Source organism: Dama dama, chromosome 8 (genome assembly GCF_033118175.1).
Source record: "Dama dama isolate Ldn47 chromosome 8, ASM3311817v1, whole genome shotgun sequence".
In the NCBI taxonomy this organism is placed as follows: Eukaryota; Metazoa; Chordata; class Mammalia; order Artiodactyla; family Cervidae; genus Dama; species Dama dama.
The window spans coordinates 13,213,959-13,237,484 of NC_083688.1; the positions used below are offsets into that span (position 1 = coordinate 13,213,959).

The 23,526-nt window shown below is 37.9% G+C and overlaps 1 protein-coding gene and 1 non-coding gene across 18 annotated transcripts in view; both read right to left on the minus strand.

Annotated features, from left to right (window-relative positions):
- The window catches only part of PUM1 (pumilio RNA binding family member 1), a 123,324-nt gene that overhangs the window by 26,900 nt on the left and 72,898 nt on the right, over positions 1-23,526 (minus strand). For 9 of the 17 annotated variants that reach the window (XM_061148420.1, XM_061148413.1, XM_061148406.1 and 6 more), the window contains 7 exons: positions 20,012-20,105; positions 18,524-18,628; positions 14,697-14,848; positions 9,362-9,500; positions 7,967-8,110; positions 6,791-7,087; positions 5,472-5,708 (listed from right to left, as the gene is read on the minus strand). In XM_061148420.1, coding sequence (XP_061004403.1) covers positions 5,472-5,708; positions 6,791-7,087; positions 7,967-8,110; positions 9,362-9,500; positions 14,697-14,848; positions 18,524-18,628; positions 20,012-20,105 — 1,168 coding nt within the window. The remainder of the gene's footprint in view (positions 1-5,471; positions 5,709-6,790; positions 7,088-7,966; positions 8,111-9,361; positions 9,501-14,696; positions 14,849-18,523; positions 18,629-20,011; positions 20,106-23,526) is intronic. The other 8 variants (XM_061148421.1, XM_061148414.1, XM_061148418.1 and 5 more) reach the window with 3 other exon arrangements.
- LOC133061067 (small nucleolar RNA SNORD103/SNORD85) lies at positions 9,168-9,244 on the minus strand. Its single transcript, XR_009693900.1, has one exon. It is a non-coding gene; the product is annotated as a small nucleolar RNA SNORD103/SNORD85 (small nucleolar RNA).

The following is a 23,526-nucleotide window of genomic DNA, read 5'->3' on the forward strand; positions in this document are numbered from 1 at the left end:
CTTTCACTCAGTTAGTTTTGGAGACGACAAGTCACTTTCAGAGAACTAGGACAGTCACAAAATGCTACATTTCCATTTAGAATAGAGAAGTGCCTGAAGGCACACACATGACTAGTAAACAACCTGAGATTACCACAGGTTCCTGAACAATAAATTGGAAACACCAACTGCAATTCAGGCAGGGTCAGGGAAAATTATTTTGTTTGATCTTTGTTTTTCTTAAAGGATTAGGAATTCTACCATGATAATAAAACTAAACACTTGCAAGCAATGGACAACCCAAAATAAAACTAGAATTCTATTCACAATAGCATTAAAAAAATAAAATATACTAGATCTAGTTTAACAAAAAGCATGTAAAGACCTGCACACTAAAAATTTCACAACTTTGCTGGGGAAAAATAGTGCACGCAAAAAGATGAACAATCACCTACCTTGTGCAATACACAAAATTAACTCAAAAACAGACCAAAGACTTTAAGAGCTGAAAAAACAAAAATTTTAGAACGAAACATAGGAGAACATCTTTAAGACCTTGAGTTAGGCAAAGATTTCTACACTATAAAGCATGATAAACTGGACCTCATCAAAATTAAAACTATTTTTAGAAAAATTAAAGTTACTGCACTTCAAAAACAACCATTTAAAAAGAAAAAGACAAGCAAGAGATCAGAAACTATGTATATGCAAAACACATATACATAAAGTCCAATAAAGGACTTAATTCCAGAATACAGGGCTTCTCAGACGGGGCAGTGGTGAAGAATCTGCCTGTCAGTGCAGGAGACCTAAGAGATGAGTGTTCAATCCCTGGGTTGTAGAGATCCCCTGAAGGGCAAGGCAACCGACTCCAGTATTCTTGCCTGGAAAATCCCATGGACAGAAGAGCCTGGTGAGTCCATAGTGTCACAAAGAGTTGGACACGACTGAGGCAACTTAGCACACATCCAGAATATATAAAGAACCCTTACAATTTCATGGAATAAGACAAACAATGCACATCCAAAACTGGGCCCAGAAAATGAGTGGACATTTCATCAAAGATACATGAATGGTAATAAGCACATAAAAAGATGCTATACATTACTGTCATTAGGGAAATGCAAATTAAAACCACAATGACATAACTATTTCATGCCCAGTAGAATGGCCATGTTATGTAAGAAAAATAAGAACAAATGTTGACAAGGATGTAGAGAAATTGGAATCCTCGTACACTGCTGGTGGGAATGTAAACGATGAAACTGGAAAAGTTTGAATTTGTCCAAAGTTTAACATAAAACTTTCACATTCAGCAATTCTAGTTCTACAGAAGTGAAAACATGTTTCCACAGGAAAACATCTAATAGCCAAAAACTGTAAATAACAAACATCCTTCAACTGTGAAAAGTTAGACAAAATGTGGCATTATCCAGAAAACAGAGGATAATTCAGCCAAAAATAAATAAATAAACTACTGACACATACTATATCATGAATAAAATCTCAAAAACCTTTGAAGAAAAAAAAAAAGGAAGTCAAGCAAAAGAGGTCACATACTGTATGGTTCCATTTATATCAAATGTTCAGAAAAGGCAAATTTAAAAACAGAAAGTAGGAAATTCCCTGGCAGTCCAGTGGTTAGGGCTCTGCACTTTCATTGCAGAGGGCACTGGGTTCCATTCCAGGTAGGGTAACTAAGAATCCGTAAGGCTCGAAGCACACACATCTCCACCTCCACATGCAAAAAAGAACACAAACACAAAATACATCAGTGCCTGACTGGGGTTAAGGGCGTGAATGGGCTTCCCTGCTGGCTCAGCAGTATACAATCCACCTGCAATGCAAGAGTTGTAGAAGACGAAAGTTGGATCCTTAGGTCGGGAAAATCCCCTGGAAGAGGCACAGCAACCCACTCCAGTATTCCTGCCTAGAGAATCCCATGAACAGAGGAGCCTGGTGGGCTAAAATAGGGTCACAAATAGTCAGACATGACTGAAGTGACTTAGCGCATGCACATACACAAAGGTGTGAATGGGGATTAACATAAATGACTAAGAAAAATCTTACAGAAGGGATGAAAATATTATCAAACTGATTTATGCTAAAGATCGCACAATATAGAAAGTTACTAAAAATAATTGAATTGTACGCTTTAAAGGAGTGGATTTCAAAATATGCAATATACAACTCAATAAAGCTGTTTTTCTGGGACTACCCTGGTGGTACAGTGGCTAAGACTCCATGATCCCAACTGCAGGGGACGTCAGGGAACTAGATCCTACATGTGGCAATTAAAGAATCCCCATGCCACATCAAAGATCGGAGATCCTGCGTGCCACAACTAAAATCCAGAAGAGCCAAATAAACAGATATTTTTTTAAATAAATTGTTTTTAAAAATAGAAATCTGATCTTTAAAACAGGTGTGGAAAAAAACACTGAAGAATCTATAGTAGGCACTCGACATGTGAATGTTGAATAAATAAGGAGGAATATAATTACTGCAGGCAGTGATTTTTTTTTCAGAGTATTCTAACACGTGTCTGTCTACTGGGAGGAAGGGTGAAAATATATGATAATACTGAGAAAAGAGCCACACTGGGATAACAGACATACAAGCTGGAGTGTGCATTCAAACACTTATAGCTATGGGGTATCACGAAAATCATTAAACCATGCTGAGTTTAAGTTTCCCTGTATAGAGTCATCTGAGTACTTAACACAATGAATGAATGCTTACTTCCTATGGTTGTTAGTGACCTAAGAACTGATAGTTGGTGGCAGCTGTATAATATTAATAGTAAAAACTACATTAGGAATGGCCCAATATTTATTCGGTAAAGAAATGTCACATTTCCTTGGTGACAGATGGTAAACAGACTTATTGTGGTGATCATTTTGTAATGGTTAAAACTAAAGCATACAAGAATCTTTTTCTCAAGGAAACAGACTGAGGTGAGGTAAAAGCACCACCAATCAAGACACAAAATTCCTCAAAACTGGCATGTATGATTAAACATCACACATGCAACAAAGGCACTCCAATGGAAATACATACATCTAAAATGCTTATACAAAATAAAAAATTTTTAAAGGGAAGATACGTCAAAAATAAAACTAGGCAGACAGCAAGAGTCATTAAAATAAGAAATAACTCACACCAATAGTTTGTTCCTTCTTCACAGGGGAATCATAAATTAAGGAGAAGGATGTATTTTATTAAGTTGCTGATATATTGGAAAGAGGAAAGGCACCACGCATGCAAGTAATGTTTCCAGCTCCATTTTCAAACACCTAGAGCCATAGCATTTAGTTCAGAGGCTGATACAGTCCACAGGACAAATCTGGCCTGCCACCTATTTTTGTAAATGAAGTTTTATTGAAAGATAGCTGCACATTTATTTACTTACATTACATTACATAGCTGCATTATTTATTTACATTTTGTCTGTGGCTGCTTCTGTGCTTCTATAGCAGAGTTGAATATTGACTACAGAGACTGACTGACAAGCCTAAGATATCTACTATCTGGCTGTTTACAAAAAAAACTTTTTGTAGATTTCATTTGTTTACTGTTAAGTATATGCTGATACAGTTTAAATGTTTAAACCAAGGAATTAAAGGATAAGAGTTCTGACCCTGATAATGCACTGGTTTAAAAGATATTCTGGGAACATTACATGGTAGGATATACCCTGATGCTGCTTTGGAGTCTGTTCAGATAGAGAAGACCTAAGCAAGATTTAAGTCAGCTTCCTCACATCTGAATCATAGGCATAATACCATATCTTCCAGTATAGTATGTATAGCACCCAAAACTGTTAACAGTAGCTGGTGATAACTATTCAATAAATGTTAGTACCTTCCATCTACATACTAAGCTGGGACTTTCATCTCTTCCTTGCAAGTCTGCATTAACCCTCATTCTTTAAAACCAGGACTCCTGTCACAAGGAGACACTATTGTGTAATATACCCTATTCCTTATTTATCCAATATGGACCTAGCAATCTGTAACATCCCTAAAACTTTTCTAAAGTAATGTCCATATGTAACATGAGACAGTTTCATAACTATAGTTCCTATCATGTAAAATCTCAGGATACAACACACTCTCACATGTCCATGTACATACATAGATAGTTTTGCCTTAGAACTCATTTCTAAAACTCAGAGAGCACTCTTAGTTCTAGAATAATAACTATATTATCCTATCCCCTTCAAGACTTTTGATTTTTATAATCATTTTTCAGTCTTTGTCTTTCCAAATAAAAAAGGACTAATCATTTTTAATCAGTCCTCATTTCTGAGTCCATAATCTTTCTGGTCAAAAACAAAGAAACAACAACAAAAAAAAGATCCATGTACATTATGGACTTTGGATGATAACGATATGTCAATGTAGGTCCATCAACCGTAACAAAGGTACCACTCTGGTGGAGGACGGTGATAATAGAAGCTATGAATGTGCAGGTCACAGAGTACAAGGGAAATCTCTGTGTTCTCCCCTCAATTTTATTATGAGACTAAAACTGCTCTAAAAAATAAAGCTTTAACTTAAAACAATAATAAATAGAAGATTTAAAAATCAGAATCCTCTAGCAAAGTGGTATTTCCCAGGACAGTCCCGATTCAGGCTTGTCAGCAGAGATAATTATTAACAACACCGTCATTAGCTCCCTTAAGTGTCCCGGGTTGCGGGATGAATTATATGATCACCACACTTCTATGCCTCAACTTTCTCCACCTAAGAAATAAATCAGTACTTCAAAATACAAACTTGATAAATGACTAGAGGAAGGGAGATTTAAGACTTTGCCACCCAAACTGTGGAAATAAGTTTCTTTTCATTCTTAAAGCTGGCTGCTTAGGATTCTCTCTTCCCTCGTCATTGTCCAGGATTCAGATGGTAACATTTTTTTAAACCCCATATACATAATAAGCTAAACATATAATCGAGAAGGATCTATACTCATTAGCATCCTGTGTAGTTTACGGATGTATATAGAAATATTTTTTAAAGAATCTGACAAAATTTTTAAAACAAAATACTTTATGTGAGAAAGTAAGATATTAAACATATACATGGGGAAGGGAAGGGAATCTGAAAAACAAAGCTAAATATTAACTGTGGTGCTATTTCAGTAGTGTTACTAGGTTAATACACTCTTTGTCTCTATTTTCCAGCTTAATTAAAAGGAATCTGTACTGTTTATACTGAAAGATTCTCAATGCAGCCAAAGAACAGCCAAAGATGTTCATACTAAAGCTGAAGTGAATATACATGGGATGCACCCAAACTTGGATAAATTCCAAACTGCTGTGCTACCTAGGTACAGCCTCAATAACATGAGGTACTTTAGGAAGGCACAGAACACCCAGGACACCTCTAGGATAAAGGGATCGTCCTTTGCTTATGCAAAGTACTTCTAATGTCATCAGTGACAAGAGATTTCTAGAGTTCAAGGTGGTGTAGAGTATTGGTTCTTACCCAGGTTTAAGCTTGAAGAGGATCCATGTGAAGAGAGGGAAGGAGGTGGTGTCTGTGAATGTCCTGGTCCCTGACTAGGGAGAGGCATGCCCACGGGTCCAGGAGAGGAGGAAAAGCTAAGGCCGTTATAAAAACTGTGTCCAATGGGGGTCAGGCTGCTCGATGTCCTCTTATAAAGGTCACTGCTGCCAGTCAGGGAGTCACGGCGGGAGCCACTGCCAGTGTTGGAGTTTGCAACTAAAATGGAATTAAAACAATGCAGATAAGAACAGGCCTGTTCTTCGAAGAACAAGCCCAGTGACCTGTTCCTAACACTTTGATCCAGACTCCTTACCACCGCAAATTTGTCAGCAGAGACAGCCTAACTGTTCATGTGGCAGTTCTAGGGGCAGGTAAAGTAATAAAGAGGACATGGCTCAGGTTAACATGAAACGTATTTTTCAAACCATCACACGTATGTTAAATTCTCCTTCCTTTTGTGTCTCATATTATGGGGGTAGGGGTGGGTTAAAATCCTCTGATGGCCACACAAGTTATGGGAAAGGTGAAAGAAAATGGGCTAGAAAGAATGCCTTTCATCAACCCAAAGGTTCTGGTAGAAAAATGGAGTAGAAAAAGGATCTGTGGAGGGGGTACTGCCCCACTACACAAGACTTACATGTAGAAGCCTGGTTTCTCAAAGGGTTCAATCAACAGATATTACTAGCCCCCAGTTCCAATTTAAGATACTGTCTCTCAAATAAACTCTTCTGTTTTGATTACACTGTCTTACAAACACTGCAATTACTCCATCATTTTCCTTACTACTTTCCCGCTATTTTCTCCCATTAAAACATTTAAAATATCTTAAGTCTAATTTCCTTCCTCCCACTTTTCCATAATATCCAGCTTAATTCTTCTCAAGACTAGAGAAAACTCGTGACTCTTTAAGGCCTGCAGGTTGTGGAGTATACCACCCTAAGATTTTTGGTAAGTCCTCCTCCCTAAGTTTTTCATATCCACATTTGTATACTTCCCTCCACGTTCTCCCCAATGCCTGCAGTAATCTCCCCAGATTTTCTAATCCTTAAAAAAAAAAAATGGACTCTGAGAGGATAAACAAGTAGCAATGTGCGTGTAAAACTGAAATAGGCCCCAAATGTATAACTTGATTTGAATAGTCCATTATCTCAAAGACGTGTGGAACAGCTGGGTTCCCACGGGACTCGGTCCAGATCTGCCTGTGGTATCTGTCCAGGGTTCCATGCACTGTCAGTAATTCCATAAAGATTGTAAAAAGTAATTAAAATTTAGTTTCAGCACATCCGTCTGATTTCTACCTGCTGTTCCAAACCCTCCAAGGGCTGATCCCAGGGTGGCGCCGAGAGAACTGCTACTTCCGAACCCCAGGGATGTGTTGGCAGGCTGGGCAGAGCCCTGGGAGAAGAGGGAGCTGCTCTGCGAACTGCTGCTCAGAGAGTTGTTGCCGTAGAAAGAGCTGGATGCCAGGTTGTTACTGGGCTGCTGCTGGGGCTGGGGCTGCGGCTGCTGAGTTCCTAAAGGGCGAAATGGTCCGTTTGTTGTTCCAGCAAGACCACCGGCTGCTCCATTTGCTGAAGCTGCGGCCGCTGCAACAGCTATGTAGAAGAAAGCAAACCATATGGCTATGAAAGAGACTGGCCACATTTCCAAACTGCATTGTTATCCTTTTGAAAACCTTTTAATGCTGCCATATCTGTTCAAAGTCGACACGAACCTTGTAAAGAACTACACAAATTTGTCTTCCATCTCAGACCCCTTCACCGGAAGCTCCACTAGTCTTTTCTTACTTGTACTCTCAGAGCCAGAACACCGCTGCAGCCAAGCTCACGGTGTGGGCGGGTTAGAGAGTCTATGATTCAAGATAGATATGGGTATCAAAGTACTCATTTCAAATACAACCGCTTCCTAAAGTTTCCAGTTCTACAAATATCTACATTAAGGACATTTTCTTCCAGAATCACATACTGAAGCCCTGCAATTCTTAGGACACTTAAGCATATTCCTCTCCCCTAGATACCCCCACTGTTGTTCCCAAATTTATAACATATATAATAATACTATGTATATATATATGACATATATACATATAAAGACTTAAAATAAAAATCTATTGCTGCCCTCCCCCACCATAAGTAAGAAACAAAAACAAAACAAATATCAAATCATCTAAAAATAACAATATGAATTTCTGTGAAATTAGCCTTGGACCTCTGCCAACAGTGCCATTTTGTGTGAGTAATCCAACTTCCTATGCTCACAGTAGAGCAGGTCCTTGCTGCTAACCAGCTGGTACAGGCTGTCAACAGAACCAGAATCTATCAAGGTCACTTGCCACTTCTGACTGACTCTCTTTGAAAAATTACAGGATAGAATTCTTACTGAGAACTGTCATTAAAGTATATTTCAACACAGTTTAAGAATATCATCCATCCTCCCTTTCAGATCTGAGTGAGTCCACTGAGACATAAACTCACCTGCTTGTGCAGCCGAGGAGCTAATAATGACTGGGGCAGGAGCTACGAGTCGAACAGGGGCTCCAAGACCACTTCTCGCTCCTGCATTCACCACAAGGGCACCGGTTTGGTCATAGTAAGCAGCGGGAGCCAAGACTGGATAACCTGAGAATATTAAGGTGACAGATAAGTATATATGAAACTAACAAATGTTTCCTGGACACCAGCAAACTGTACATAGTTACAAACTCAGCACTAGGGACAGAAACACCTAGGTTTATATCCTGGCTTGACCACTTAAGATAGCAGCATAACCCTGAGTGTCTGGGTAGTATCCTCGTAAGGTTAATAATAATAATATCTGACTCACAAAGTTCTTGTGAAGATTAAAAAATGAGTGTGAAAGATGTAGCATAAAATGTGGCACAGTAGGGGGTAGTGTAATTTATTATACACCAAGTGTTAGAAAGGGAATTTAGTGGGACAGGGAACAACTGTACTCTTCAAAGTGCTAACCATGGTTATCACCAGCAACCATACACTGACAATTATTTTATGTTTTCTTGACTATACAATTCATATCACATAATCTAAACACAAATATACTGCAAGTTATCAGGGAAACTCTAGACAAGCTTCCATTAACAGGTTCTTTCAATACTCTGAGACAGAATCTTCAAATGCTATTGAGCCATAAGATTAATTACAGTTGACTTCATAATAAAACATAAATGCTTAGTAACTAACAACATGCATGATCTAAGTTCAAGTTACTCAGTGAATTCATAAATAGATAAGATGATCCAGCTATATGCCAGGGTCAATAAGAACCCATGAACTTATACTGAGGTCTCAGAAGGACTTGTTTCAAAGGCAAAACCTCAACCTACAGGCAATCCATGCAAAGAATAAGACCAGGAGACAGTAAGCTAAGAATAACATGTATTCAGCATACATATCAATCATAGGTAGACAGCTACAAAGCACCTCTACTGTTGGTTTGGGAGAAATTCTAGAAATGTAAGGGGAACATGACAAAGAATACTGGGAATGTCTCCCTAATAATACTGTTCACAAATATCAGCCTTGGAATGATGCTGATGCAACCTGGCCACTCCTTTCATTCTTAACACTGAGTGAGAAAACAGACTACCACCAAAGGAAAGCAGGATAATCGAAGCTATGTGTGGAGGTTCACATATTTCCAACATGTGAGATTATGACTGGCTCAGAATACTAGGTGCTCTCATCAACGAACTATGGTCTAAGTGAGGGCAAGTGTATGTCATCCTCGCCAGTCCCCAAATGATGACAAGCCTAATAAGAAAGGCCAAAGTACTGCCATTCTCCTCTGAACCTCCCCCCAATAAGCAGACTTTTTCCCCCTCAAGTGATGAGGGACAAATGCAGCCTCACCTGGCATGCCTGCAGCCAGTCCTTGTCCAAATGCAAGGGCAGAATTCACTGCTGCAGCTGCCACTAGCGGATCAGCTTGCTGTCCCTGCTGGTTCTGATTTGGGGTCAAAGGACGCTGGCTGGCTCCTCCACGGAGAACCTGGGAGACAGAAATAAATCAATGTTTTCTTCACTGGAAACATCTAAGACCCTCCAATAATGGTTTTATGTGACATGGATGTTAGGATTAAAAAAAAAATCAATTAACAGCATTTCATATAGTGAAATTTCATTCTACCACTTTTAGTTTAAGAAACATATTACCTTTATAAGAGTTAAAAGCATTTAAAAGTTATAATTCAGTCATTAATCAAATACTTAATGCCTAACATCTGGCAGGTATTGGGGATAAAGCAAGGAGCAAGACACACAAAGCTCCTGTCTTCTTGGAGTTTTTATTCCAGTGAATGGGAGCTAGACAGTAACCCTAAAATAATCAAAAGAGGGTGAAAAAAATTATGCTGGAGTGGATGAGAGGTTTAGATATGATAAACAGGAGTAATTTACCCACATCACCAAGTTATAATATCTGTACTAAAAAAATAAAAACCAAACACACAAAAAAGGTTGTATTTTCTTTATGGAATATGAGAACATTTTCTCTACCCTATAACACTATTCCCGTTCATCAGAGGCCAAACAGCCCCAAATGAAATCAACAGATTTGATTGTAAAAGGCGTCTGACCTATTTCTATTTTTCCTCATAAATCTCACAGAGAGCAATCTAAATTGATGTACGTATCAGTCAAGAACATTGACATTTCAGTGCAGAATATCTGTTCTGCCACTGTGATAAAGGATTTTTCCTTTAATTAATGAAAGATAAGATGCTGATAATCATTAAGAATCTATTCCAAAAGATCTATATATGACAATAAGCAAAAACGCAAAACCCAATAACAAGGTAAAATTACCAAACTTTATGCATTTTGCAAAGTTTTCAAAGGTGAAGTTCTTACCAGATCATTTTCATTATCACTTTGCTATTTTTAAAAGTTAGACATGTAATCAAGAGCCCATGTACAATAACCCTCTATGCAAAACAGAGAGACACAGAAATACAGAACAGACTTTTGAACTCTGTGGGAAAATGTGAGGGTGGGATATTTCAAAAGAACAGCATGTATACTATCTATGGTGAAACAGATCACCAGCCCAGGTGGGATGCATGAGACAAGTGCTCGGGCCTGGTGCACTGGGAAGACCCAGAGGAATCGGGTGGAGAGGGAGGAGGGAGGGGGGATCGGGTTGGGGAATACGTGTAAATCTATGGCTGATTCATATCAATGTATGACAAAACCCACTGAAATGTTGTGAAGTAATTAGCCTCCAACTAATAAAAAAATAAATAAATAAATAAAAATAAAAAATAAAAAGCAGAGACATCACTTTGCTGGCAAAAAAAAAAAAAAGAGCCCATGTACAGAGAAACACTACTATCAAATATTTATTAAATGAGTATTTAAGATGAAAGACACTGTCCATATTGGCAAAAAGAGATGTACAGACACTAAATCCACTGAAAGTTTCTCATTTCCTTAGCCACAGAAGTAGTGAGAATAATAGCTGATCATGCAAATTTGTAGGAAGTATTAAAATTAATGTCTGCAAGGCATTAAACCTAGTAACCAGGAAACAATCAATAACCAATAGCTAATTCCTATCAAAGACCCAGAGGGATGGGATGGAGAGGGAGGTGGGAGGGGAGATCGGGATGGGGAACACATGTAAATCCATGGCTGATTCATGTCAATGTATGGCAAAACCCACTACAATACTGTAAAGTAATTAGCCTCCCACTAATAAAAATAAATGAAAAAAAAAAAATTCCTATCAAAATATTAGGCAATTTATCTATCTGTGACCGAAAGAATTCTAGTGGACTTTACAAGAGATAGAATGCTTCAATCTATATAGATAGAAGACTCAACAGAAGTTGCACAGGTGAGAGTTTGGTCCAAGACTGAGAAGATGCCTCACCAACAATCCAGAAGAGCTCTTACTCAAGGAAAAGTAAACAGTATTTACAGAGATATGGCAAATACTAATAGTTCAAAATTTTTTTTAATTTTAAAGTAAGAAGAAAAATCAATGAAAGCATTATGAATTAGGCTTATGTTTTGTTAGGAGTTGTGTATAAGGTCAGTGGACAGGGAAATGGACGAGGTGTCAGAAGAAAGGGGTAGTCCAGACCACTGAGCTCTGTTCTACAATGAAGAGAGCAATGTGTATCCTTTTGGTCAACTCTCTAGAAATCTATGTGGTACCCTTGATGATAAACCAAAGTTTGTAAGTCAGCTCCCAATATTCATATTTTAATTTCATAAAGAAATGTCAAGCCCGGGAAACAAATATGTAAAATTTCACAAGTAACATTTTACACATCAAATAAAATCAACAAAATGACTGAATATCTATTTGTAAAACACTATCCTACGAGTCAGTTTACTATTTTCATGATGCAAAAAGTATTAAATTCTAATTTCTTTTCAAAGGTAGTGATTTTATTTTATTTATTTATTTATTTTGGCATGTGGGATCTTAGTTCCCTGACCAGGGATTGAACCTGTGCCCTCTGCGTTGGGAGCACTGAGTTTTAACCACCTGACTACCAGGGAAGTCCCAAAGGTAGTGATTTTAAATGTAGCATTAAAATTTAATAAGCAAGCAGATGCACAATGGAGATATTTTAACATGCATTCATCCTTCTATAGTTCATCATACTTGGTAGAATCAACATCTATATAGTCTCCCCTCATCTAGAGGCTTCAGAAGCCATTCTAAACTTTTCTCTCATGATACAACACCCAGCACCAAGCCACCACCAAGATTACCACCATGCCTGAGTTCACCTAATATCCAGAATTTTTTCTTCACCAAACATTTTGAAATTTTTAAAAAATGAACATTTTTATCAGGTGTCAAAGGAATCTTCGAAAAGAATGAAAAAGGAATCAGAAAAAAGATGGAGTGGCCAAGAGGTCAATTCCAGCAATTAGATTTGGAAAAGAGTTAGCATATCTAAGCAGGTAACAAAGGCTTACTGATAAAAGGCAAAGGCCAAAAAGGTCGAAAGTTGTAAAAGGACCTCTTATTTAAATGACTAGAACCAAAGAAGTTCACCAGGAAAATCATATTTTCCTAAAACATCTGAAGTCAGAAATTGGCAAAAATGACACTGGAATGAAAAAATGGATACTTGTCAAAACATAATTTGAATAACAACTTTTTCACAGTAGAGTCTGTTATTGCCAGTGACAGAAAACTTGGAAATAATGAACCTGTCATGCTCCAATTTATAGCTAAGGATATGTTCAGAGATGTCATAAAACTTGCCTTAGTTGCAACCAGTTAGTGGTAGAACAAAGACCAGATCTCAGGTTTTCTATCACTCTAGATATCACAATATGGTCAGAAGATAGCACAAACTGTGAACTTACACACTTGTGTTCAAATCTTAACAATTTAATATGTGTGTGACTCTGGGCACAGAAATTCCACTCCCTCAATCTTATGCTGGGAAGTCATGTAATCTACTTATTAGAATTAAATGAAAAAAACTATATGTAGAGCACTTAGCTTTAAACAAAAAGCTTTCAGTAAGATGTACTTATTACTATTTTTCTTATTCAGTCTATTAGAGCTGATTTGAAAACATGGCTATTACTTCATCTTCCAAATCCATGATCTGGCAGCCATTTAAAACACACAGATCATCACCTGATAAGTACCAACTTTCCACAAAGAGTAGCTATTGATACTAAGAAATTTATTAATAGAGGTCACTCTTCTGTCAACAACTTATCTGCTAAATCCCCTCTGCACGTGGTACTAGAATTGTACCTACTATAAAGAAAACCACACATTAACTTCCAAAAAGTCATCTAACTGAAAAAATACTGAGCCAGACAAAACTAGCTAGAATTTCAAGACCTGGTTTTTCTATAAACCTGTGAAATCTAAGAAATTAAACATACACTTTATTAGTGAGAATGATAAAAAGCAAACGATTCTTGTTTGGATCATTATCATGTGTACATATATGAGCATAGTGTTTTTCCTCAAAATGAAAAAAAAAAAAACAAAAAACACACAACTTTTAATTTGATGATGCTTATCAAAAGCCTAAATGCTCATTTTATTCGCTCAAAAAAAATTTCTATTTCCAGGACATTATACCATGGAAATAATCAAGGATTTATGCAAAAGATATTAAGCTTATTTATAACATCAAAATACTGCTAAGTTATAGCAGCAGTTACATAAATAAAACAAATAATAATGGACCGGTCAAAATAAAGAATGAGGCACTTTTCAACGGATTTAAAAACAATAAATAGCAGAGAAGAATATAATAACAAGATACAAAGCTGGGTGGACAGCATAATCCCAATTTTATAAGAAATTAATTAAATGGTAAGACTAGAATGACAGATACCAAACATTTATACTGGTTTTTTTCTGACACAAGGATTTAAGGGATTTATTTTTCCCTTCAAGTAATTCAATTCACCACAACTTTCAGAAATAAATAGGTATTATTCTAGCAAGCAAGAGAAAATAGCCTAATATAAAAAGACACTTAGTTTTACAATTAAGTATTCCTCTTCTTATCTTGGTTAAAAAGCTTACTCTAAGTTAAAAAAGATATAAATAGGTTTAAGATTTACATCCAATTCAACAGATGTTACTACACATAAAATAGACAAACAAGGACCTACTGATAACACAGGGAACTATATTCAATATCTTGTAATAACCTATAATGAAAAAGAATTTGAGAAAGAATATATAAATATAATGTATATGTGTATATATGTATGTGTAACTGAATCACTTTGATGTACACCTGAAACTAACACAACATTGTAAAACAACTACGCTTCAATTATTTTTGTGAAACTGACGCCATAAATAAGCAATCTGAAGAACTAGTACCTCCCCTTTGGTAGCAAACTACTCAAAAGAGAGAGCCACAAGTGATCTGAGAATGGTGCTTAGAAAGTAGCCAAAGTATCAAAGCAAGAAAACTCAACCATCACTAAGCTGGAAAACCCTCTTAAGCAGCATCACATGGTATGTCATACCATGATCTCACTTTGTCACGCTGACCAAAGAACAGATAAATAAAAGGCATTGAGTAAAGCACAGGCAGTCTGTCTGAACTCATATACCACACAAGGGAACGCACTCATTCACCATTCACAGTTTCTCTATCAGAAACAGCATTACCCTTTAATTATACACAATAACTAATATTCACACTTAAGTGGGGTAAATTTTGTTGACATTTACCTGCTGCTGCCCTTGCTGAGCCTGTGGGGTGGTCTGCTGATTTGCAGAATTTGTTGCTGCAGCAGCGGCGGCGGCTTGCTGCTGGAAAAGACTGGCAGGGTAGACTCCCCAGGGAGTAACTCCGTAATACTGGGGAGGGACCACAGCCGGGCCTAAAAATAGCAAGAGAAAGGTAAGAAAAATTTAGATTATTAACAATCAGAGTTTCCAAAGACTATACTTGATTCAGCAGACACTGCTGTAAAATATTAATATATTGATTCATTCTAGCTGATCATGAGTTCTATTTTTTAAAAACAGAAAATATTATATGTGATTCCCACACCAAAGTCTTCTAAAGTCAGCAATATACTACAGGCCTAGAGAAAGAAGCTGGTGAAGGACCAAGCATTGGAGATATTGAAAGGGAGTATAACTGATAGAAGCTGGAAGAGACTAAGAACAGATGGAGGAATTGGCCTTGGTCAAGAAGGCAAAGGTATGTTTTTCCCCTGAGAAAGAAAAAAATATATAGGATATATATAGACAAAGCTTGCTGTTAAAAGGGAAATGGAAAGTTTGTATGCTTAGTGATGAAACACAGCAAAAGATGAAGCTGCACCCTGCTTTCAGTGTAAGGATGGATGGCACCTGAAGCGACTGATGGGGACAGGGATCTTGGTGGTTCATTAACTCCAGAAGCATGAAAATCCATCAGTTGTCTGACAACAAAGCCCAGACACGCCACTGAAACTCCACGGCTCAAATTTGAAGAGGCTTGTTTTTCCCATCTCTATTTTTTAATGTCACAAAAAGCATTCAACACAACTACATTTAGATATCGGGATGTGAAATTTTAAACTTAAGTCAAAGCTGAAAACAAACGGAAATGAAAAACAAAAAAACCTCGACTTCTCACAGACCTGAGTATTCTATACAAAACTGAGCATTCTGTTTTAACCTCTTTGTCAACAAGCTACCACTGCAGTCTCTGCCAAATAGAACAAGCAAGAGAGAAGTTAACAGAGCTATGCAGACAGCAACCTGGGTGGGGCAAAAATCTAAACCACAGAATTCTCTGAAGCTGGTGGCAAGAAACATCAAGGCTCATTTGTCAACCAAGACAAGGGCACAAAGCCAGCATCTCACATGTGCGGGAATACATATCTAATGAGAATTTTCCTAGTTAAAGCACAGTTTCAAATATTTGCAACTTGATTAAATAATAACTGCACTTTTCAGTGAAATTCCATAGAGCTGTTTCAAATACATCCATTCTGACATAGTAGCCAATCCTGTAGAAATATGTACTTCATTAAGTCAAAATAAATTCACTCATGTTTTTGCTTCTCCATTAAATTCTAAAACACAAATAAGTCAAATTATATTACTGTCCAATATTACTCTGACATTTCTTTTCAACTCTGACATTTCTAATTTGGCATTTTCTGTATCTGTAGCCTTAGACAAGATCAAGAATCTGTTTATAAAGGTGCCCACAGTCAAATACAGTGCAAAATGAAGGTGCTGCTTAGGAAGGCTATGCTACAGTATGAGTCATTTTTTAATAATAAGCAAATAAGTTAAAAAATTTTAAACATGTGGGCATGTTTGGCTCAGGGTGCATCATTAATTGAGCTTGATTCCCTCAGGATGCCTGTTTCAATTTCTGTGGATTAACATTCCACAAGAATATGCAGTTTCACAGTTTGGGTAGTTAACATTTCTGCTCTGTGCAAGAGCACTTAATTCATTTTCAGTTTGGCTCAGATGATAAGTACAAAAGCAAGATCCTCATCATCAAATTATGATCTCACTGAGGACAACTTTTGTCATCTCTAAGACTGGTTCTTTGTTTCAAATAACATACGGTAGTTAGTAGAGGAAAGTGAGTAAAGGAAAGAAAGCAGAGAGAAGATAACTCAAGACAACACGGGCACTATATGACAGGGAAGTCCATGCACAGGCTTTGAGCTGTATCTGACTTAAATCTCAACTCTGTAACATTTAAATTACGTGACCTCTACTACCCAAAGCAATCTACAGAATTAATGTCATTCATATCAAATGACCCATGACATATTTCACAGACCTGGAACAAATAACCCTAAAATTTATATGGAACCAGAAAAGACCCAAAATTGCCAGAACAATTCTGAGAAAAAGAACCAAGCAGGAGGCATAATCCTGCCAGATTGCAGACAATACTACAAGGCTACAGTAATCAAAACCGCATGGTACTGGCACAAAAACAGATATACAGACACCAGTGGAACAGAAAGGAGAACCTAGAAATAAATCCACACACCTATGGTCAAATTAGTCTTCAACAAAGGAGGCAAAAATATACAATGGAAAAAGGACAGTCTCTTCACCAAACAGTGCCGGGAAAAGTTGAACAGCCACATGAAAATAAATGAATTTAGAACACATTCTCAGACTGAACAAACTGCCTTAGAGACTTAAGATATGATACCATAAAATCCCTAGAAGAGAACATTGCCAAAACATTCTCTGACATAAACCATACCAATGTTTTCTTAGGTCAGTCTCCCAAAGCAACAGAAATGAAAACAAAAATAAACAAAAGGTACACAGTCATGTTTACATACACAAGCAAATAAATACAAAGTGATAAGAGAAAGAGTAAGAACAGGTTAACAAAGGAAGCTTTCTAGAGGTGACAATACCGGCTAAGAAGCTTCCCAGGCAAAGTATGGGGAAAGAGTTTACTCTGACTAAGGAGACCATAATGTCCAAAGATGCAGAGGCCTAAACCAGTGCGGTGTGTGTAGCAAACCAAAATCAACTTAATACTGCTAGAATGTATGGTATGAGACAGTGTGGGGCAGGGGGAGAAGCGGTACACATGTGGAGATGTTCATATAGTCATGGAAAGACTGCTATACATAGTGGGTCCCAATCCTCACTAATCCTCAGATGTCATGGTAGCTCCTTTCAAATACTAATTTCAAGGAAGAAACCAGCATCACCACCCAAGTAGTCTGGAATGACCAGCCATGCTGACATTAACTGCAGTATACTATATTAGGTAGGTAAGACAGAAATCAAAAAAGGATTTAAGTAGAAGGGTGACATAGTGAGATTTGTGTCTGAGACTGTTTTCTCAAACAATCTAGGTGGGTGAAAGAGGGAGCAAAAGAAAAAAGCTAGCAACATGTAAGAGAGAACGCTGTAAAGTCTAGGTAAAGATTAAAAGGATCTGCCACAGTAGGGAGATATAAGCAAGGGGAGAAATTCCCGAAATATGTATGAGCAACTGGTGACTCAGGGGAGCAAAACTATCTATACAGTAACACAACACTGTGAATTAAGTAATTAATTTTAAAAGGAAGTGGCCTAAAGCAGAGGTCCCCAACTACCAGCCTGCAGTCTGTTAGGCTCCAGGCCACACAGCAGGGGGTGGGCAGCAGGCAAGTGAGCCGAGCTTCATCTGCCAGCCACCATTGCTCGCGTTACAGCCTGAACCACTCACCCCACCGCCCAACCCCTACCCCTCACCATCTATGGAAAAACTGTCTTCCATGAAACTGGTCCCTGATGCCAAAAATGTTGGCGACAACTGGCCTAAAAGGCATTTGCACCAAGCCAAAGAAAAAGGAAAACAACCCATACAGGAGGCAGCTGATTAACCTCATTTTAAATATGTTCAAGTCTGAGGTTATAGGTGGGCAGAGATATTTAGCTGGCAGACAGATGGTCCTGGAAATCAGGAGAGAAATATTCACTAGAAACACGGATTTGTAAAAGAGTATAAAAAAATGAATGCCCATCAAAGGGACTTTTTTAGCAGGTGAGAAAATCCCTCGTGTGGCAGAACGTCTCACCGAGTGTCGCCGCTGCAGCCAATCCAGCTGTGTAGGGGTCGGTCCCTGGGGGCGCAGCACTGATGATGTACGGGTTGGGGACGAAGGCAGCGGGAGCTAAACCTGCTGAAAACACACCTGTCAGTAAAACAAACGACTAAAACAAGCCTGCCAAACCCCTACACAGTCTGGCTAACCGTTCCGTGGGGAGGAGAACAAAAAGAGGATACAATAGGTTGAGAGCAAAACGGACTTTCAGAAAGATAATACCTGTACTAAAGATTATGGTGACAGCCATCTATTGTCTCTTTTTTTAGCCTCTGCTGAAGATTACAATTAAAACTACTAAGCAGTTTTAAATTCAGCACAATTTCTAAAAGACTAATGAAATTATAATAGGTTAAAATAAAGTGACTTAAAACAGTTTTTAATGGAATGGAGGGAAGGATTTACTTCCATTTAAACAATTCTCTAGTTCTCCTCAAAGAAAATGTATGCCTATTTATAAAGACTACTATCTGTAAGTACAAATTAAATCAGACCCAGGTAAAGGTTTTTATGTCTAGACTTAATACAGGTGACCCTTTAACAACACAGGGGTTAGGGGTGCCCACACCTACACAGCCAAAAATTTATGTGACACCTACATAGCCAAAAATGCATGTGTAACTTTAAAATCAGCCCTCCATAACCACACTTCAGCATCAACGATTCAACCAAGAAATATGCTATAGAACATATTTATTGGAAAAAATTCATATATAAGTGGATCTGCACAGCTTAAACCCATGTTGTTCAAGGGTCACCTGTATAACTAGGCTGGAACCGAGTCTTTTCTTCCACAGCATTTCACAATCCGTGACTGGTGCTTTTCTATCTATTCAATCAAGTCATTTTAACCTCCCCCCTTTATAAAATTTCTACTTGTATAGCACTGTTTCGAAGAGACCCCAAAAAAGCTGTGTGTTGGGGGGTGGGGGGGGGCAGTGTCAGCAGTAAGACAAAAATATGTTCCATAAGATAAAAAATATGTTACTATCAAGACATTAACAAGTACAACAGGTACAGAGCAACTTTAAAAACCAGTGATTATGATAAAACTTTTTAAATTTTTCAACACATGCTACTTGGAAAATAGGTTTACAGGTACTACTTGCCACCTAATAAGATGTGACATTGACACATCCATAGTCTATACACTCCCAATAAGCACAAAATTGTTGTTATTTAAGTTCATCCAAACCTACCAACAGAGCTGATGCTAGCCACTACTACAGGAAATACTTTAAATCCTGAAACAGCTGGCAGAGCAATAACTGGATACTAAGAAATCTTACGAGTTAGGTCTAGAAAAATAAGAAGGTGGCTAAAGACAACTGGATGAGAGTCAGAGGCCGTTTACTCTCTGTCTCGACTTTCACAATCAGTCCACACTAGCTGGGTTTCACAAGAGCCACTGTCCTGAGATGGGACCACCCCTACAAGGGTGCTTTTGGCTTAAGGACTTACCGATGTGGGGTTGATGCGCGGCTGCTAGCGCATACTGCTGCTGCTGAGCGGCTGTCAACTGCTGGACAGCAAGCGCATTGGGTCTTTGGAACAGCTGAGGAAAGAAAAGGGCATGATGAGGTTAGAGAACTGGTCACATGAAGGAATTTTAAAGCCCCTCTGAATAAAAATTTCCATAACTCTTGTTTAGACATGATGCTTTCAGCAAAAATGTCCTCATGCTCTACTCCTTTCCCTTGGTATCTATGATGCTTCATAGTTCTGTTTCCCCTCTACTGCTCTGGCTCAATTTGTGAGCCCAGTTCCCATGTGCTGACTACTTACTTCACAGGTTATCTATCCCCTGAACCATAAACTTACATACAAATGCCCTAACAGCTGCTTCAGGTCTAAGGGCACTGCCTGATCCAGAGCAAGCCAGAAACTAAACAAATGTACTACAAATGATTTACCTCACTGCACCAGTGCTGGTACCTCCCTTCAGTTCTTTTGAGAACTCCACAAACACTCTGAAATAATTCTCACCTACTCACATTTTAGACAGGAAAATGGAAAGTTTTCATTTCATCCCTGGCTGTCTCCTCTCGGGAAAATACTGAATACCTCCCTCAAACTAGTAGTTTACAAAAATGGGTAAACTGGACATGTGCAACTTTCAGGGGCTCCCGAGTTTCCTAGAATACCAATCCTTTTACATGTGAGAAACAAAACAATAGAAGTATAGCTGCTACTAACCAAACTTGGATTATGGGCTTAGTTTCCAAGAAAAGGAAAGGAGTTCAAAGGTCTTGACAGTAAGAATATCCTAAGACTCTCTCTTATTACAAAGTCAATCACTCATTTTACAATTATTTTTGAATCAAAACCTGATAGGCACTGTGCAAGGAACTAAGTTAACAACACTAAATGAAATGCTCATACAGTTTAATATGAATAATACTGGTACAAAAAAGGGGGATACCTGATTTTGGATTGCCCTGATACGCCTCCTTCCAAGGAGTTATATACTGAAGACTTCTTTATTTACTGAAATCAGACTGGGAGAATTTACTGATGGGACTTCCCCACAAAGGACCTTCAACCTACCTACTCTTTCTACAGGACTTTTCAGTGGTTAGGCTAACATCACTGGATGATATGTAACAGATACCATGGATCTTGAACCACGGATGTCTTCATAAAGAAACCTGTTTTGGACAGTAGGTGATAATGTCATTCTGACAACTCAGCTTAATTACTGTCACAGTGGAACTTTGATTCAGTTGTAGTGAACTTGACTGTTATGATTTGGTTACTTCTGTACCTCAAGTATAAAAACAGACTAATTTTAAATTTTTTTTAAGGTGAATATTCTGAACATACTGACCAACTTCACCTGTTACCTCTATATATATTTATTTTTCTAAAAACCAGAGTAAAGTAAGTCTCTGCTTTCACAGTATGAATGTCAAAAGTAACCATGCAGTAGGGGTTTCAAAAATGCTTTATATATAGTTTTTTATTTTCAAAGGTTAAAGAAAAGAAAAACTTCATTATAATGCTGATAAAAAAAACCAGCTCTACTTCATAGGCACTGATTAACTGTCAAGCATTCAAAAGAAATACAGGACTCTACTGGCATATATATCAAAACAACTGTTCACTCCAGGACGGGAGCCAACCAGTACTATTTGGTAACTACAACCTTGTGATCATCACCAAGTTGGTTTGGTTTCACCTGAAGGATAGTGGCTCATACTCTTCCTACCAACAGCTCTCCCCAAACCCCTCCCTGCAAGAGGAGCGTCCAGGAGGCAGAAAACAAGTAAAATAGTAGAAAGTTGTTTAAAATTTTTTCCAAGACTATAAAAACACCTCCTAGTTCCACTAGGTATCTGCTATCTAGTCAATGGGTCTCTGGAATTTTCCTACCCTAAAATCTTTTAAAATATCTAACATCTCAGATAATGCTCATGCTAGCCTCTTCCTTCTACCTTTCTTGGCCCTGCTGCAAATAAAATAACTCATTTCACTCAACAAATATTTTTTTGAGCACTTATTAGCATGTCACTTATTCTGTGACATGAAGCTAAGAGAATAAGGATACTGTGTTCAGAATGTAACTCTTGAGGTTATCTTGACCTACTAAACAAAAACAGTACTTTAACACCATTCCATTATGACTTAACCTCACTTCATATGTTTTTAACATTTTTTAACATTTCATGTAACATTACATGCATGTACTATATCTGTAAATATACATATATATACACACAGTGTATGAATAAGTAATCACTCCACGTAACATTAGTTTGTGGTTCTCACTACTGTGTCATCACACTGAACACTGGGACTAATAATTTTAACTGGAAACAGACAGGCCGTATAACTGCTCCCATATATCCCATGTTTGAGAGTTGATTAATATGTCCATGACTGTGACAGAGAAGGAATTATTTTGAGTGCATTCTGCAGTAAACAATTAAACATAAGTAAACTATACATCAACAGCAGACAGATTTGATCATAGCATAAATTACAGCAATTCTGGCACATTCTCTCATGTAAACGGTCCAATATTAACTGGAAATATAGGTTATTAAAAACCAAAACTGGGTAACTGGCAAGTGATAGGTTCCAGAGGATCCTGAACAACGTATACAAATGCCATCTACTGGGCAAAGTGCTAAACTCTGTCCCTTTCTCACCTCAAAATAAAATGTACTGCCACGCCTGCCTTCTTGTGAGTTTAAGGCAATATGCCCAGTGGAGAGCGGATAAGAGGACAGACTCTGGGGCCAGAAAACCTGGACTGGTATCTCAGCTCCACCGCTGACTCTGTGTGTGGGACACTGGGAAGGAAAATCACTTTGTGCTCACTCTCTTCCTCTCTCTAAAGATGGACAATAAAGAGCTGTCTAACTCATAAGGTTGTCTGCTAACGATTAAAAGCAATACACACAGAAGTCCTCTCTATGTGATACTATTTCTGATGAATGAGGAGAGCACCCCCTACACAGACACAGTCCTTCTGTGGGCCACCTCTTATAGCGCGTCATGTAGCAAGGCAGTCCGGGAAGGGACAAAGAAAGCAGAAGGCAAGACTTCTGAGTCAGGTGGCACTGACATGTATACACTGTCCTGTGTAAAACAGTAACTAGCGGGAAGCCTTGTGTAAGACAGGGAGCCCAGCCTGGTGCTTTGTGACAACCTAGAGGGGTGGAATGGGGGGCGGGCATGCTCAACAGGAAGGGGAGATATTTATATAAAATTATGACTGATTTGTGATGACACCACAGACACCACAACATTATATAGTAAAAAAAAATTAAAATGCTAATAGCATACACAATAAACTAACAAAAGTAATAAAAAGGATGAAAGCAGGAGTGGGAAGAATAACAAGTGTGTATCTTTTTACATTGTTTTGATTTTTTGAACCATGTGAATGTTACTACCTACTCAAAAATTAAATTAAATGTTAAAAAGTATATAAAATAGACAAAAAAAAAAAAAACTTCTGAGCAGTGTTA